Genomic DNA, 19,265 nt, shown 5'->3' with positions numbered 1-19,265 from the left:
ATGTTTAGCCTGAAATATCAAGTTTTAGAATAAATCTTTTTTTCATGGCAGGTTATCAACAAATTTGGCTTGCATAATAGAAATAAAGTCCTCTTTTCATGATGACAGAATATATTTAAAATGCGGCGTTTTCATGTCTAGAAATTAAATAAGCTCCCGCAGCGCTACGCGCTCACATCATTTGTTAATCCTTTTCCATTTCATAATGTTTATAAATGGCTTAAAATTGTCCATAAATTATATATATATATATATATATATATATATAAACTGGCTCCAACGAGCCTGAATAAATCCATTTAATAGTTACTGCTAAATTGATGTTGATTTTGATAATCATTTTTGGTTTGACGCTGCATTCTTCAGCAACAGATTGGTCATTTTGATAAATCCTATTATAAGAAAATTTAAGTAATATTGAACACACAAAAAATCCTTAAAATCATCGCACGCATGCAGTGAGGCGTTCTTTAATGAATGACACGAGCTATACTGAAGGACCAAGGGCTAGTTTCACGAGTCCGTTGCAATTGTAAGGTTCGCTGGCATTGACTTGCAAGTGTATATATTTTATAGTACGATATAATAGAGTTGTAATCGGAACAGTCTCGAGAAACTGCCCCAGTTCAATGAATTGAATTCGCCTTTCTGCTGTTGTATTGCTTGTCATGAGATAATTGATGTGATTCTTTAGTAGGTGTTGCTGAGAAATTGCCTGCGGGATCCATACCGTCCCACTCAGCAGAAAGTTCAGATTTGGAGGTGGAGTGAATGTTGTTAGGTCGTGTGATCATCGGGTTGGCTGCAAAAATACCTCAACTCTGCATATGCATGATTGGCGAATCATTTTGATCTCACGACTTATCTATTTTACATTTATGGGGAGATTTTGATCATAGATTGTCGTTCATTTGCTAAGAGCAGTGTCGTTTTTGTTCATGATACCATTTTCTAGCATCACACTTTTGATGGTCAGATAAACCGATCATTGTCGACTGGGTTTGGAAAGAATTACTCGAACCGCACAACTCAGCTTTAATTCTAGAGCCGATACGGGACTGTGATAAGAATTTTGAAGCATTCATTTTACCGTCCGCAATGAGGTATGTATAAATTCAAATAATAGACTACTTCATCAAAGATGTTTTCCAGGTCATATACATTCCTTTTAACAATGTTACCCCTGATGACATGGTAACTTCCCAACACGGCACCAACTTGTATTTTTTTAAATCAGGTGGATGCGAGCTCGGGATGCTGGTAGCATAATTGACAATTGTGAATAGGCAGATGTACTTAGAGGAAAACGTCCATCACTTTCAATAATTTGTCATGGAATTTTCGATGTTATTTTTATTAATTACATCCACATTTCGTCTTTAAAAATAATTTTATTAACCAAATTGGTACAATATAAGCAGATTACTGGCATGACTAGTAGATGTGCTTCTCGCTTTCTGATGGTAAACGGGCATATAGTTTTATCTGATTTGTTTGAACTTGAAGAGCTATACGCTTGAAAAGTTTTTTTTATGGGAGTAGAACAAATAATAAAAAAAAAACACTACACTGATATGTTCTACTATCATTTTTGCATAACTTTGATTAACCTGTAATCAATTTAGTAAGGAATTACAAACTTAAGTTGGTAAACTCATTCGAAAATGTAACCTATTGAAAAGGAATAGGGAAAGTGATCGGAGAGTGATGGAAAGTGTATATATTTTTGCAGGAGTTTCTGCATTTCATTCACAAGTCAATAATGAATCAACATGTTCACATAATAACAAAGATATAAATGAATTTTTGAATGTGACAATTAAAGAGATAAATAATACTGACAAAGACTGATAATTAAAGTATAAGCATGTGATGTAGTAAGCAGGGACCGCGAAACGGTTTTGAAGGGGGGGGGGGGTGACCGATGATGCAAAAAATCATAATCAGATGGTCATTTTTATACGTTTTTGTACACGGTTTGATAAAAAGTGTGGGGGATGAAGCCCCGCAGCCCCCCCCCCCTCCGGTTCATCGGCCCCTGGTAAGCTCAGTAAAATACAGGGGCCAGCTAGTATTTCATAAATTAATTCTCAAAAAGGAATAATTAAGAAAAATGAAAGAAAAGAGACTGAGAAGTAAAGATATTCATAAAGGTAAGATAGACAGACGGACAGAATATGTTGGGGAATACATGCACAGCAACAGCTTAATGATACTGGCGCGGCAGGGGCAGGATACAAAATGACATTGGGGAGTCTGTGTTTTTTATCCCACGCTACACAATAATTATGCAAAAAATCAATAAAAAATATAGCGAAAAGACAAAATTCGATAGAATCTGGATCAATGATAATTTTGTATTAAATTTGGGATTCAGGTGATTAAAATATGGCATTATAAAAGGGTATTTAAAGAAAACTTTTTTTCGAAAGAAAAAAATGATTAAGCCCCTAAAAAATATAGGCCAAAATTTATTTATATCCACACAAACATTTAGGCGGCAACAGACCCCAGTATACGTCAGTGTCACGCAACCAACTACTTAAAACTAAGATTATCAGAAAATGGAATCAATAAAAAAATGACCCAGATCCGTATATGACCTCTCATAATTTAGAAAAAAATATTTAACGCTTTCAAAATCCTTAATAGATTTACCAATTTAAAAAATTAGTGAATGCTAAGTATCTGCGAAGTATCCCTAAAATCTATAAAGCTTAGAATTGTTCGCAATATGAAAGATTTGATTTTGAATGGAAGAAACGTATTATAAGGTGTGTTTTTGAAAATGATTTTGCAGGCCTATAGTAAGAACTATAGATTTATTACATTTCTGCTTTTCAATTCGTGAATTACGGTACAAGGACGCGATCAATCCCAAACAGGAAAAAAAATATACAACACGGTATTTCGCGAAGTATGACTTTGGGGGATACCAGGCAAACAGGTCTATTTTTGGTTTGGGACTCTCATAATCGCTTTATCTCAAGCAAACGCACTATTGTGCTATATCCTTTTCACACCGAAATTATTTGGCCTTCCCATCCATCCCCATCATCAGTTTTATTTATTGCAAATGAATAGCAAAATTATTCTTAAGAAATAAACCAATTCGTTATCCAAACAACATGAAAGATATAGAGCATCAATCATAATTACGTTTATCTTCGGGCGAATAGAAATTGATCATTTTGACAAAAGCTGTATAACGAATAGCCTACTTTCAGGCAAATGAGGAAATCTAATATTTCATTAAGTTTAAGAATTTGCATTGTTATCTGCTACAATAAAAGTAATTCAAGCATTTTCCTTTTGTTTTGAGTATGTCTGTTGATATTTATTTTTTCATGGACTTTTTCAGAGATCGGTAATAATATATATATACTTTTAAGTATCATGCATATCTTTAAAAATATCAAGATCATTTGGCTGTTAATCATGTAGGCTTGTAATTAGGCTATAGGCTATGCAGACTTGCAAATCTGGAAGCCTTCCAAGTTTAACTTGCTCAATTATCTCCTTTATCTTGGATCTAGTATTCATGCTGAAAATGAGTAAGAAAGTAAAAAGGTACGGATGTCTTTCTTGCACCCCACCAAGTTGAAATTGATTGATTGTGCTTTTTTTAAATTCATTTATACACGAATTCCTCATCTAAATAAATCCATCACAATGCACATGATGCAACCAAGATAATTGTATTATTTAAACTAGTTCAATTCAAATACTTTTCGTCTCCTATTTCAATGAAAAAAAATGCGGATTCATTTATTGTTCATTCAATTTATCAATACAGGTTGTAATTTTTTGATATTATATATGTGATATTATTATTAACACAGAGTGAACTTGATAAACTATATAGGAAAGTACGATGCATACTTGGATTCTTCTTCACTTACCTGTATGTATAGTGTAGTATATTATTTATCTTCCTTTTAAAAAAAGTACAAAACGGATGGATGGCCCATATTCATTTTGTCGATGTCAGTTTGACAATATTGTTCTTCTGAATGAGAGGGGTTGATTATCTAATTCCATGAAAAGATATTTCTTAAAAGTTTCTGTTTATCTTTAGGAGGCCCCACAATTTGACTTTGAATATTTGCATTTCAAAATATCGCAGAGCGTTTATGAAGTTTCCTGGGCCAAATGCCAATTAAACTAAACGATTGTATAGATGAAATAATTAAAGACGAAATAGCAATAAATTATGTTAATGAACAGGGGTAGACCAATCGGCAATTTACAATGATATCTTGGGCAAAATGTCTAAAAAGCGAGCAAGAGGAACATTTTATTATCTGTTTGAAATAAAAAATTAAAAAATTGGGATATCTATATATCCCAATCTATATCTGTAGTATACAGAAAAGAAATGTCACATGTCAACCTTTTGCCTATCCCTTTCTTCCGTTTTCATCTTTTTCTTTTCACAATTGTTTTCTTGGTCGTCATGTTTTTATTTTCTTGATCATCAACCTCATCTATATATGCCAGTGATGTAAGCCAAAAACCAGCCTATTATCGAGTTGTCTCCATTAAGGATGTTTTACATCAAAGCCCGACCGACATTCGACAAACTGGAAACAGCCACTTTGTTTTATGTTTGTTTAGTATTGTTTGAATCTAAACCAATTTTCAAACAAAAGGATGAACCTGCCATAATATGGCTTCTCACGCGACAATAGACATAACTTCCTTTACATTATAGAAGATAAATCTCTTCACATTGTCAGCTTACTGAAAACTTGAGGAATTGGTTCAGTTCAACCTACAAACGACGCCCTTTCATCACACTTTTAAGTAAAAAAAAAGAGTAGAACACTTAATTGCTAGTGGTTGGTGTCCGAGTACGTTAGGTATAGTGGATAGCATGTACGAAAAGGCAGATGAGAGCTGAAGAATGAACTTTTTTGCCCGATGCAAACAATTACAAAACAAGCTCCAACACTCTTCTGCTAGAGGCTCGGATGAACCTGACCTCCTTTCTGATGTTGATTTTACCATGTGATTACACGATATTGGTCCATGATTTTACCGACACTCTCTTTCTCATGTTTCTTGAGAAGTCATCAACCAATGTTCTATTCAAAATGATTGTGATTTATCACCAACTTCTTTGTGTCTTCGTCCGACATTCACTCCTCATCCTTACTGTAGAAACTTATCTAAAATGAATGATGATGAATAACAAAGCCTTTGATAAACAACATCTCACTTCAATAAGCTTTGTTAAACTTTGTTGTGGTTCGTAATGATAAATGCCACTGCCAAAATGTACTTAATTTTCGTATTGGAGTTTATTGAGTTTGTGTTCCTCCTTCATAATTATTGTTGCGCAGTTCTTAGTTCCTCTTTGCAATATGTCAAATGAGGTAATACAAGGGGAGATAGATAAATAGATATATATAATATAGATAGATAGATGAATAGATAGATAGCAGATAGATAGCAGATAGATAGCAGACAGATAGACAGATAGATAGATAGATATGGAAAATTAAACATAGAAAAAATACAGAGAGACATAATGAGAAAGGAAGGAAAATAAAGGTATATGAGAGAAAAGATAATGGAGAGAGATGGAGGCGGGGGTGGGGGTGGGGGTGGTGGTAGTTACTAGGTGAATATATAAAGACCGCCCCTTCGGTTAAAGGTGTACTCCAGAGTGACAATTGTGTGATTTGAACAGACAAAATAAAATCAGCCAAACAATACTGACACCGACATTTCATTAAAAAGTTGACAAGGAATTACGATATTTTGGCAAAGCTTTTATGAAATGTACATGTCCTCGTCACCTCGTGGATTGGCAATGGGCGAGCTGCAATATGTTAACATCCACTTCGTTTTTGTTTTTTTTTTACAAGTGAGACATGTTACACATTGCGATATGTAATATTTTAAAACATTCATGTTCCAATAAAAGAAACTGTGGACACGGTATCATCAACTCATCCTGTTAATGACAGCTTACATAACTTGCATTATTTTTATTAGATTTTTCTGAAATTCTATTATTTTATTGGTTTAATTTTTCTGTAATTATATTAGCATTTTCAGTCCGGAACCCACTTTTAACGTGTAATATGAATAACAATCTATCTGTGATTTCATTTTGCGTGTCCAGCCCACTATAGCTTAAAAAACACTCCGCGACCAATGAATTGTGTCTAATCATTTTTAAGTGAAAATTTCACACACTAATATGATTATGATCCGTCACAATATATTGAAATAAACATTTTGAAAGTTAACAGGTCACCGAAAAAAATAATGGCAAATTTATTTTGATAGCATTCTGTTTAATGTTTCCAATTTACACTTTACATGATAAGACATCAATATGAAATGTTGCTTTCTCAAAAGTGATAAAAATGTTCAAGATTGAATATTGAAGTAAATGATATGTATTTTTCTTTTATTTTATCAGGTTAGTGGCAAGAAATATCGCCCTGTTAATAGTGGTGTCTGGTATCCTTACACATTGCTACGGTTACCTTGTACAGCATATTCAGCATCAGAGTAAGTAATGCTCATATATAATGTAGTATTTGGATAGAAGAACAGAATAATGAATTAGGTGCAGTGTAGCCTTTGATGACGATGTGTGATGACGGCTTGCAGATTCATTGGAAAACTGAAAAGGTGATTTGTGATGAAAACAGACGATTTGGAACATTGCCTGTTTTTATATTAATATGAAACATGGTACATGAAGAAATCAGATTTTTGTCCTTGTGTAATAGTTTCAACATGCGTGAAGAAAAAAAATATCAACATTTGACAATGCTTATAATAACCATTGTCCATTGCATAAGTGCATGGGACTAAAAAACGCCCAAGGGGTTCCATATTACTCGATCACAACACATATAAGTATCCACAAAAAACACAAAATGTAAGACAAAACAATCACTCTGAAAACTACTGTTTCATATATTTATGAGTAATTTGACGATATTGTAAGGCGAAGAAAGTCTATAACATAAGAGTATATATTTTCCTCAAGTATATGAATATGGGCTTGATGCACGATGCGATGTAACATTCTTTCCTTCATTTTCTTCTTTTGTATCCTTGTTACACCCGAAAGTTCATTTAAGAATTTGTTTATTGCAAAACTGCTCATAATAGCAAAACACTTTACCATATATAATGTAACTACTCTCTATGTACCTTCACTTCCTTTTCTCTTGCTTTTTCCTTTCTTATTTCCAATCCTTTTTCCTTCTTTTTATTCTCTCTCTCTCTTTCTTTCATTTATTTCCTCCCTCCCTTTCCCCTTCTTCTTCTTCTCTCTCTCTCCTTTTCTTTTCCCTCACTTTCTTCCTCTTCCCATCTCTTTTCTTTCACCTAACCTGTCTCATCTTTTCTGTCACTTTCCCCCTTTTTCTCTTTTCCCCTTCCTTTTCTTTCCCCTGTCCCTTTCGTCTCTTGTCTCCATTTCCCTTCTCTTTCTAACATCCCCCTTCGGTCCCCCTACATGGATCCGCGCCTGGGTGCACCGACCCCCTTATCCATCAATAAAAAAAACCATGCTGAATTTTTCCTTTCCCTTCTGAGTATGCTGAAGTTTGTGATTTAATAAGCTTGGTCAGATCATGGAAGTGTTCCTGGATGAACAAAAAGTTGTTGGCAAGAACAGTGCAGGAATAGAACGGTGTTGCAAACTTATAATTTTCGATATTGCACACATTTTACTTAATAGTAAGACCAATGAAATTTGTATATTCAGATATTATAGGTTAGAAACATTAATAATCATTACTTAATTTGGGGATTAATATTAAGCCGTATGTCAGAGGGACATTTTGAGACGCGATGCATATAGCTGACAAAGAATACTTTTGAAGGACATATGAGAAACCAAAAATTGGCAAGGTCTTACAGCAGTCTCCAAGATCACTTTGTCATCTCTGCGAAATGGGTCCAAAAGACCCCCAGAGAAATTTGAAAAACTGATTGATACTTCTTGCCTACTGGACAGACTGGTCCTATAGACATGATAGACATCTTTCCATGGTCTTTCAGAGATTTTTTTTTGCAACAAGTGATCTTTCAGAATTCTTTCCATGGACTTTCCCTGGTCTTTCAATGACCTTTTGTTGATCTCTCACGAGTCTTTCAGTAATCTCGAAATAAATATTGATAGATGTAAAAAAAAATAATGGAAAGACTGATTAAATAACTTTAAAAGTTCATCAAGAGACTGCTAAAAGACCATCAAAAGCCAATTTTCCCGAAAGATTGCTGAAAGGCTGTTTTGAACTGTTGCATTCAAAAAGTTTTGGAGATCATGGAGACCACGAAGATCACTGAAAGATCAATCAGCAATTATGAAAGACCTATAACAAAAGCAACCAACTAAGTCAATAATTTGATTTGATTTAATTGCGTGAGTGTAAGTATAAGAAGCGTGAATGATAGAAAAAACAGTAAATTTTTGATCGCCCACAAATGTAACATTGACTTTACTAAAATCCTATAGTAATGCGTTCTTATAGCACACAAGTTCAAAGTCTCTTTTCCTGACCCGGTTAATTAACAAATTATAATATAAGTCCAAAGTCTTTATTCCTAACCTGGTTGTTTCAAAAATTATAATATAAATCCAAAGTCTTTATTCCAGACCCAGTTGTTTCAAAAATAATAATATGAGCCCAAAGTCTTTTCTCCAGACCCGGTTGTTTCAATAATATAAGTCCAATTTTTTTTTCAGACCCGGTTGTTTCAAAAATTATAATATAAGTCCAAAGTCTTTTTTGTAGACCCGGTTGTTTCAAAAATCATAATATATGTCCAAAGTCTTTTTTCCAGACCCGGTTGTTTAAAAAAATGATGATATAAGTCTGAAAATCTTTTCTCCAGATCCGGTTGTTTAAAAGATTATAATATAAATCCAAAGTCTTTATTCCAGACCCGATTGTTTAAAAAATGATAATGTAAGTCCAAAGTCTTTTTTCCAGACCCGGTTGTTTAAAAAATTGCAATATAAATCCAAAGTCTTTATTCCAGACCCGGTTGTTTCAAAAATAATAATATGAGCCCGAAGTCTTTGAAGACTTTGGATTTATATTATAATTTTTTAAACAACTGGGACTGGAAAAAAGACTTTGGACTGATATTAAATTTTTTTAAACAACCGGGTCTGGAAAAAGACTTTGGAATTATATTATAATTTTTGAAAGAACCGGGTCTGGAAAAAAGACTTTGGACTTATATTATAATTTTTGAAACAACCGGGTCTGGAAAAAAGACTTTGGACTTATATTATTATTTTTTAAACAACCGGGTCTGGAATAAAGACTTTGGCTTTATATTATAATTTTTTAAACAACCGGGTATGGAGAAAACTTTGGATTTACATTATATCATCATGTTTGAAACAACCGGGTCTGGAATGAAGACTTTGGGCTCATATTATTATTTTTGAAACAACTGGGTCTGGAATAAAGACTTTGGCTTTATATTATCATTTTTTAAACAACCGGGTATGGAGAAAAGACTTTGGACTTATATTATAATTTGTTAATTAACCGGGTCAGGAAAAGAGACTGAACTTGTGTGCTATAAGAACGCATTACTATAGGATTTTAGTTTAGAACGGATTTGCCAAAAAGCCCTTCAAATTTATAACATTTGTGGGTAAAGTCATTATTACATTTGTGGGCGATCAAAAATTATTACATTTGTGGGTAAAGAGCATTATTACATTTGTGGGTGAAATTATTACATTTGTGGGTAAAGTGTTATTACATTTGTGGGCGTTATTACATTTGTGGGTAAAGTGTTATTACATTTGTGGGTGTTATTACATTTGTGGGCGATTATTACATTTGTGGGTGTAACATACCCTCCCCCCCTGGATCCGCCGCTGATGATAACATGGTGAAAAATAGTAAAATCATGATACCATTTTTTAAAATCGAGTACAGGAGTAAGGGATGGAAGTATTTGTTGTGTATTTAATTTTGTTTCTTTGTTTGCATGAAAGTGCGAGAATCCGAGTCGGTGATGCATTGGTATGGTGCGGATATCAAGGAAAGGCAAGAAAGATCAGCACAATCACCGTGAGTATTTCAATAGATGTCTTCCTGACAGAGGCTATAACTTCTGGGCCCCCGTCTCAAAAAGAGTTACGATTGATCCGATCAACCGCAACTATGGATGATCAGCAACAGCAACATCTAAAATGCAAAATTGTTAAAGATGGAAAGAAAGTTCTTATGCCTTAGGTGCGGTTTTAAGACAGTGTTGCTGAAATTCTTCTTGATTCGACAAGGTACTCGACCAACTTAGAAACATGTGCATCGAAAATTTGGGAATGTGACAACATGTTTTTTGGGAATGTGACAACAGCAACATCTAAAATGCAAAATTGTTAAAAAATATTTCCTAGATGCAATGTATATTCATACATTCACCATTCTCTTAAAGATTCAGTTTGATTGTGCAAATTTCTTGTTGAAAAAATATGGTGTGGACGGATTTCGATACAGTTGAGATTGATTGGATTAATCATATATCTTTGTAAGATGGGACCCAGGTGTATCTCACTGAGGATCGAATAATTGAGACCAGTTTAGTGGTCGTTAGATTCGCCATCTTTTCTGGCTTAGTGTTGCAGTTTTGTGCAAATTGCGACATTATTTGAAAACTATTTTATTTTGAAACAAAAAAAAAACATGTCACATTCCCAAAGTTTCGATGCACAAGTTGGTCGAGTACCTTGTCGAATCAAGAAGAATTTCAGCAACACTGTCTTAAAACCGCCCCTCAAGCATAAGAACTTTCTTTCCATCATTAACAAGCCAGTTGAGATTTATCACTATTGAAGTCTCGGTTCGCAGATATTTGCAGCTCAGTGAAATACTATACGACAACGAAACAGCAACAACAAAATAGAAATCATGGGAGTTTTTCCATCATCCGTGGTCACAAAATGTTATATGCATTGGTACATCGTTTATTGTAGATAACATGGAGTGTCATTTTAACAATACAGAGATGATCTACGAGAATTGTGTGAGGAATTGGGTTATTACATCAAGCCAGAGACGTGTAGGGTGTCGACCTTGAAGAATTACCCATCTGCCGATGGCTCATGTAACAATCTCCTGCATCCATCATGGGGCAAGGCAGGCATCCCACTCAGGAGATATCTCCCATCAGAGTACGGAGACGGTAATACAATTTTTTTTTAATTTATTTATGAAAGGGTAGTGTGTCGTTACAGAGGGTCAGGGGACCATCGCTAGCTCCCCAATATTTTTTTTGAAGTAGTGAAATATAAAAAAGGGCAAAAAGGTCGAGTAAACCTTTGAAAACAACTCTCTTAGATGTTCCTACTATTAAACTGAAGTAGAAATTATAAAGTAACTTTGATGTAATATTTTTGTTTATTCATGTAATTTTTACTGTTTTTTCGTAGGGATTGGATCCTTGCATGAAGCTGAAGGAGGTAGGAAATTGCCAAGTACAAGAAAAATATCGAACACCGTCGTTGGAAACAACTCCGTCCTAGTCCCACGGCTTAACGCTATGGCAATGCAGTTTGGACAACTGGTCGACCACGACGTGGGCCATGCACCAATTCATCCAAGTAATTATATCTATCATTGGATTTCATTATGGTGTACGGCATTCAGGCATGAATAAGGTGGAAATGGCGATGGCGGTGATAGCTTTGATGGTGGTGGTAATGATGGACGTCGAACGTGAAGATCATGATGGTAGAATTGTAGCTTTAGTCATGATGACAATGAAGATATAGGTGGTGGTTGCAGTGATGGTGGCAATGATTAAGATGATGATGCGATGATCGCTTTAGTGGTAGTGATATTGAACGTGATGGTGAGGATGGCGGCGGTTGTTGTGATGACGATTACATTGAAACTCTGTTCATGGTAGATTCTTGTAGAGCATCCGTATTTTAAATCATCTTTACAAGATGAGTGATATATAATTATGGAGAGGATAAAATTCGGTGGGTGATGAGCTAAACAACCACATCCCTTCTCATAATAATCGATCCTGATTGATTATCTAGCTCCTCATTCCATAATCATATTGATGATTTTTCTCCAGATATGTGTGGTTGTGAGACAAAACAACACTGCATCCCTATCGAGGTGCCAGCCGATGATCCAATCTTCCGTATCCGCTGCATCCCCCTCTCCCGCTCCAAGACCGTTCCAGGACCAGAATGTGATGTAGACAAGCCCTGGGAACAAATGAATCAGATCACAACTTTCATCGATGGGTCCATTCTATACGGATCGTCGGCCAGTGCACAGGCCGATCTCCGAGCTCCTGGAGGTATGTATATTGCTGGGACTTCCCGGCGGTATGTCGAAAAGGTCTTAAATATCTGGCAAATCAAGGTTCCACATCAACTAAACTTAACACACATCCCCACACACCTACGAACCCATACGACACCCCCCTCGCTCGCACACACACCAAGACACACTCAATCTTGCATGAACGACTCATAATACATTGGAAAAACGAATGAGAGTTCGACCCATATTTGTTCAAATGGTGACACAACCATACGTCCTCCCGACTAAAACCAAGAATATAGGCCTACCTCCGCTCATCCTTTTCCCCTTTTAACTTCAGGCATGTTGACTTCATGTGTCGTGAAATCATTTATGCTGCAGTGGGGAAAAAATTGCCATATTTAAACTTGTCATTTCTTTAAATCAGGTCTCTTGAGATTTCGTCAGAACCCATATAACGAATCCCTCAAGCCATTCTTGCCAGACGATGAAGAAAACGTTCAATGTAATGGTCGAGATTCTGAGTTTCCCTGCGGTAAGGCCGGTGATAAACGTGCCGCGGTTCAACCAGGGCAATCCGCTCTTCATACTATCTTCATGCGGTACCACAACCAAATCGCCGAGCAACTCAGTGAGATGAATTCGCACTGGGATGGAGAACAAGTCTTCCTTGAAACCCGGAAGATCGTCACCTCGATTCTCCAACACATAACGTACAACGAATATCTACCGGTAACGCTCGGCGCTGACCTCATGAGGGAGCATCGGTTGACCGTCGGTAGTGGTAATCCTTACCGCGGTTACCGGTCAGGACTCGATCCTAGCATGCCCAACATTTTCGCCACAGCAGCATTCCGGATGGGACACAGTCAGATCTCTTCCAACATGACCCGCGTGAACGTCCATTACAAAGAGGTGTACGATCCCATTCAACTACGTTTAGCATTCTTCAACGGGAGCGCAATACATGACGTTCAAAATGGCGGCACAGATAGCATTGTACTTGGAATGCTGGTCGAACCACTGGAGAAGATAGATCGGTTCTTTAGTGAAGACGTCACACGGTTCTTGTTTGCCGATCCACTCAACAGGTAACAAAAACATTTATTTTTATTTGTATGTTTTTATGAGTGACGATATCAGCTTAATAACAAAGGTTTGCAATCAATTGATACTAAACGCCAATGGCCAATCAAGATCAACATTGCATGTTTATTTTGTTCAAGAACTTGACAAGTGACCGGCAAGGGACAAATCTGAGTGGTTCTTTCATAATCGTTTTCAATTCATTAAAAACCTTTATTATTACTGGGCCCTGGATATCTTAATTGGCCACTTAATAATTTGAAAAACTCACAATCAAAATTAAAAATTTCACTTTACCAATGAAGTCCACGTACGTATATTGATAAATTGCACGAAGGGGACCAATTTAGGTTCATTTTCACAATTAATGATATCAGGGAATTTCTGGTGATATATTCCTGCATAGTGTTCATAAGAAAAACTTTCATTGTTCATAAGCGTCGACTGATTTTTCAAACTGGAAGTTATAGTCTAACGGGAGGGGATGCTGAAATCTCAAAAAAATATCGGAAATGGGTAAACAGAAACTTCTGCAGATCACTGCAACCGATTTATCAGAATCCGTAAATGACTCTTATTTTAAGACCATATGATCTTGTGAATTCTTCCTAAATTCCTTATGCATAGCTTTGGGTTAGATTTGGTAGCCATCAACACACAACGCGGTCGAGACCATGGACTCCCGGGATATAAAAAGTGGCGTACATTCTGTGGTCTGCCAGATGTCTCGTCTTTTCACGAACTCTCCGATGTGATGGCAACGGACACCATCGATGCTTTGAAGAAAGCGTACACGTAAGTGAATTTAGTTAAAAAACAACAACTGATACCTTGATAAATAGAATTACAACGATTGTTTGGCGAGCAGTCTTTCACTTAACTATTTATTATCTGTCCTCCTTAGTCATTATCGACTATAATATTCAACAGGATCAGTGACCTAATGAGATTCTGCACCACATTTTTATGAAGACTACCGTTTTCAGCATTTAGCCCAAGGGGATTCTGTCATTTCGGCGATAACTATTTTCTTTTAAATTACGGGGGAGGGGCAGTGTCATTTAATAGGGAGCATGATGGCCTTAAGAAAGATGACGGCGCCTTTTCCCCTCTCAACAAAAGTTTTCCGACCCTATATATTTTCATTATTCTTCTGTCGTCTTCTTTATCATTTTTTTTTATTTTATATCTTCCATCTCCCTTCATCATCATCATCTTCTTCTTTTTCCTCTTCTTCTTCAGGTACCTATTTCTTACAGAAAGACTTATCCATGCATTTATATTCAATCACTTAGATTGTAAAAATGGACTGCTTCTAGGAGTACCAAATACTCGGCTTTCTAAACTTCGGCGCACACAAAATTTAGCTGCAAGGCTCTTCGCTCGTAAAAAGAAATTTGAACATGTGGCACAGATCGTACGTAGTCTTCATCATGTTCATTGGCTTCTGATAAAGGCTCGGCTTTTGTTTGAAGTCCTCACTTTTTCTTTTTAAGTGCATTTATGGTAATACCCCTGCTTACCTCATTGATCTAACTCAAAATATCAACCAAGTCGAAATCTTCGTTCACAATCATAAGAGACATACGAGTGAAGTCCAAGACTTCTGGTGAGTGTTTCATGAAAGTTGTCAGCACTGACAAATGCACTGACTTATTTGAAAGTGCTGACAGTTGTAGTGAAATCCTTAGTTTGATTGGCTGAAAGGCCTTTGACTGTTACTATGGTAAATGTCGGAGAAAGACATAGAGATATACAATATCTCTGGAGAAAGACAACTTGTCAGTGCTGACAACTTTCATGAAACGGTCCCCTGGTGATACAGCTTTTGGAAAAATGGCACCGAAGTTGTGGAACAATCTTCCACTTATTAATATAAGATCAACAACAGACTTCAACAGATTCAAATCTGTGTATAAAAACATACCTTTTTAAGAAGCACATGTATAATTAGAACTATATACAAAGCAATAATTCTACCACAGCACGCATAGAGAATATTGATATGGTATTATGCGTCTCGAGGAGCTGCTTAATAATATTTTTTATCTGCCTCTTTCATTCCTAGGAACTCTTGTAGATGGATTGTTAAATCGTGTTACCCCAATGAACAGTCAAACATAGTGACACCACAAATTAAAACATCACCTTATCATAAAATACTATGTCTTAGTTTTCAAAAAGTGACAAGTTAATTTCATTAACGATATCATGTTTATGTTTAATTGGCTGCAGACATGTTGATGACATTGATGCATTTATCGGAATGGTGGTTGAAGAGCCCATCGACGGTGCTCTAGTGGGTCCAACAGTAGGTTGCATTCTGGGAAAGCATTTCTACAATCTCAAATTCGGCGATCGTTTCTGGTACGAGAATCCGACCGGTACAGTTCTTACACCAAGTAAGTCATTGATTATCCGCCAATAATGGTTCAAGAATATGTATCTCATGCCACATCTTCAATATTTTTACTGACAATCTTTCCTAAAAAAAAAGGCGTAAAATAGATTTACCTCATTGTGTTAGAAATCCTTGCAAGTGAAATACACGACAAAACTGAGGGCTTTTAAAAATATGTGTGGTGCTGTTTTACTTTGACAAATTTCATTTATAAAGGATCGTCACATGCTAAATATTTTGAAACTTCCAAGATATTTGATCTAGAAATGAATACATTAAGGGGCAAGAAATAGCTGGTTATTTTCTGAAAATGAAAACTTTTTCTCTTTGTGTGTAGATCAAAGGGAGTCTATTCGTCGGATGACGCTGGCTAGGGTAATCTGTGAAACCTTGGATGACATCGACACTATTCAACCATTTGTATTCCATGTTGCCGATGAAAAACAAGGGTAAGATATCTGGAGAACATTTCATCAACACTTTTCGTCCGCCTAGTCAGTTTTCACATCTGACAACTTTCCTTGGTTGATTAGAAGGACTATTACTACTATGGTGACTGTCGGATAAAACGTCTGAAAAGTCCTTTCATGAAACGCTTTCCAGAATTCTCTGAGAAGCAAGCTCTGACGAGATATGTCATAAAAGAGGAGGCAACTTTTAATGGAGGGAGAAGGTGGTAAAACACACTCACGGAGCTGCTCCTTGCTGAATATTTCTGACATCATTATTGTCTCAAAGTCTGATTGGATTTTTTCAGAGTAACTGTTATCATGGTTATTACCTGAATGTATGTGATGTAAAGAGGATTTTCGAGCTGTGCATGTATCAATATAATTTTCATTCTTTTATTGTTATCATTTAGTAGTATATGTATTAGTATTTTTATTAATTATTTTCATTATCATCATTATTATTGTTGTTGTTATTGGCATTATCATTATTATCATTGACACTGTTATTGTTATCATCATCATCATTAACATTATCGTACTCATCATCATCATCGTCATCATCCCCACCATCATTGTACGTTAAAAATAAACCAAACCGCTCACTAGTATTCTCGTTAAAAAATACTCTCCAGGGGCATCGAGTCCTTTGCCGATTACAGTGCTACGCACGATTATCCGGACGAAGCAGGAGGAATTCCTGGTTTCAGCAACGCACGTGTGAGCTGTAAGGACTTAAATACCATCCCGCATCTGGACTTAAATCCCTGGAGGGAGATCAAGGAGACATCTAACTGTGGATCTTCCAAGAGAGAAGAGAAGAAAGATGAATAGAATGTTTTCTCCGTATCTGGTTATCGTGATAATTATGTGAAAAAAAGGAAGTACTAATAAGAAGTACAGACACGCCTTCGAATCTAATTCATTTTATGGTATGGTATAATGATTTATCTTTTTTTTCAATATTTTATTATAGATAATTTGCAATGATTACATGCCATAATTTGTGTAATTTTGTTTGATTTAATATTGGTTTTGTGGTAAACAGGATGATTCTTTAAACTACTCAGATCACGTGACAAACTTAAAATTAATCATGATAAACTAGCATTTAACAACATTTTAGGTAATTCAATTTCGTAAATCAACACACGTAATTTTCTATTTCTTTAACAAAAAGAGAAGATAGTGTCCGATGCATGATCAAGATTCTTGGTATGTGGATGTTGTAACTTATAAGACGCAATGACTTTATGACTGATATAATATGACTGATTTAGATGGCGGTTCTCAAAACGACGTGAATCGTATACAGAATCGACGCGAAGTGCCACCGTGTAGCGGTCTTCATGAGACCGTGATGCCTCCGTGTTCGTTTTACCATGTCCCTGTTGTTACCGCGATTACATCAAGAAGATCCGGGATGAAAGTCTGACCGGCGGATTATGGCGGTGTTATCACGGTATTAGCACGGATCATGCGGTGAAACAGGGTGGATGCTGTCCTTTACAGGGTGAACGGTGTTTTGAACATTATGGTCCATTCCGCGATTCATGGAGTTTATGGCTGATAAAATAATGGCGGTTAACCAGGGTTTTGTTTTAATGGGGTCTTTGCCGGAGCATGGCGAACTGCCGAACCGCCATGAACCGCTATCTAAACCGGCTATGTTGGTCATGCAGTGTAGGCCTGTTAAGTTTTCATGACGATATATTATCTTTTTATAGTAGTCTTTTAATTTGTTAAAAGTCACATTAAATCATGCGTCCTACTTGCATTTCTGCAGTAAAATACGAATTAATAGTAAACGAAAAACATGGGAAATTGTTTGCCACATATGCGCAACATGACGTAAGGTATATCCCTGTCTCGTTTTTCTTCTTTTCTTTGTTTTACTTATAAAAGAAATTTTTAAATCATATAATTTACCCCAAAATGTATTATATTGAAATAATGACGAATCGATAGACTTGCTAAATGTCATTGCATTTAACGATACTCCAAGTCCTTAGAGACCCAAGGAAATAAGTATCAAAATTACGTGTTACAGTCTGACCAATATTCAACGAAGGTCTAGTTAGTTTGGGAAAATGTACAATAAAACTAATGAGAATTTTCCAGAGTTGCATGGTTAATTTTTTTTTTAAATGATGGTGATTCCACTTTTTTTTCTTTTGCGGACGGAAAAATGGTGAACTGACTCAGAGTTGTAGTGATGCAAGTTATTGTCCCATGGAGAATTGAGATTGCTATTATGACATCACAGACTTACGAGTCCACATTATGTTGTTTATGTTCCCAAATTAAAGAATTAGGAGGCTATTTGAAGATACAAAATGTATACTTTCATAATATTTTAAAGTGACTTCAAGATTGCCATCAACACTAAGTAAATCGCCAATGATCGTGATGATGACGACCCTAAGTTGGTGTTAAGCTTTAATGAAAATGATAAGAGATGATTTTCTTGTAATGCATTATTATGCCTTATCATATTATCGCGCATATACTGCTATCCTTGTCATCTTGGTTTTCGTTTGAAGGCATGTTCAATGTACAATAAATGGGATGATGTATTGCTGCCTAATTCAGGAATAAATCTCAAATTAAACTCAGACTCAAGATTTCGAATTAATACTTATATCGCATTCCTTTTATCATTTGCTCGTTTATTTACTGGGGCATGGATTGAGGGGACACAACCCCATGACTCAAATTTGTGCACAGAAAAGTACGTTCTGGTAGACCCCTCCCCCTCCTCTTGGAATTGAGGATTAAAATAATTAAGTCCGTCCTTTCCCTTACATTTCAGAAGAGAAAGTGAGAGAGATTTGAAGTGATATTTCCTTCTTTTGGGCGCCTTGTCAAAAAGTATGTCCCCAATTCTAAATACCTATTTGTGACAATCATAGCGGTGTCACATCTCGGAGATAAATGACAAAATCCATGATAAAAGTTATGATAGTTTTCCAGAATAGCACCCCTAGTGACCGCCCCAGTCTCATACCCTTGATCTACGATTATCAAATATCTTCTTGA

At 35.9% G+C, this 19,265-nt stretch overlaps 1 protein-coding gene across 1 annotated transcript; it reads left to right on the top strand.

Annotated features, from left to right (window-relative positions):
* Positions 1 to 549: 549 nt before the first annotated feature.
* On the top strand, positions 550 to 18,837 carry LOC121408793 (thyroid peroxidase-like). Its single transcript, XM_041600428.1, has 11 exons — positions 550 to 1,103; positions 6,437 to 6,528; positions 10,001 to 10,076; positions 11,012 to 11,190; positions 11,438 to 11,608; positions 12,094 to 12,324; positions 12,718 to 13,381; positions 14,004 to 14,171; positions 15,612 to 15,778; positions 16,115 to 16,226; positions 16,862 to 18,837. The coding sequence occupies exons 1-11, from the start codon at positions 1,099 to 1,101 to the stop codon at positions 17,058 to 17,060; spliced, it is 2,064 nt and encodes a 687-aa protein (XP_041456362.1). The 5' UTR covers positions 550 to 1,098; the 3' UTR covers positions 17,061 to 18,837.
* The last annotated feature ends 428 nt before the right edge of the window (positions 18,838 to 19,265 follow it).

This window comes from Lytechinus variegatus, chromosome 2 (genome assembly GCF_018143015.1).
Source record: "Lytechinus variegatus isolate NC3 chromosome 2, Lvar_3.0, whole genome shotgun sequence".
NCBI classification, from domain to species: Eukaryota; Metazoa; Echinodermata; class Echinoidea; order Temnopleuroida; family Toxopneustidae; genus Lytechinus; species Lytechinus variegatus.
The sequence above is the reverse complement of the archived record's forward strand: the minus strand, read 5'-3'. Positions and strand labels throughout refer to the sequence as shown.

Bases quoted from the DNA above. Each gene is read 5' to 3' on its own strand.
- LOC121408793 (XM_041600428.1), top strand. The intron at 14,172-15,611 runs GTAAGTGAATTT...AATTGGCTGCAG, and splicing joins GCTTTGAAGAAAGCGTACAC to ACATGTTGATGACATTGATG. The intron at 16,227-16,861 runs GTAAGATATCTG...AATACTCTCCAG, and splicing joins GTTGCCGATGAAAAACAAGG to GGGCATCGAGTCCTTTGCCG.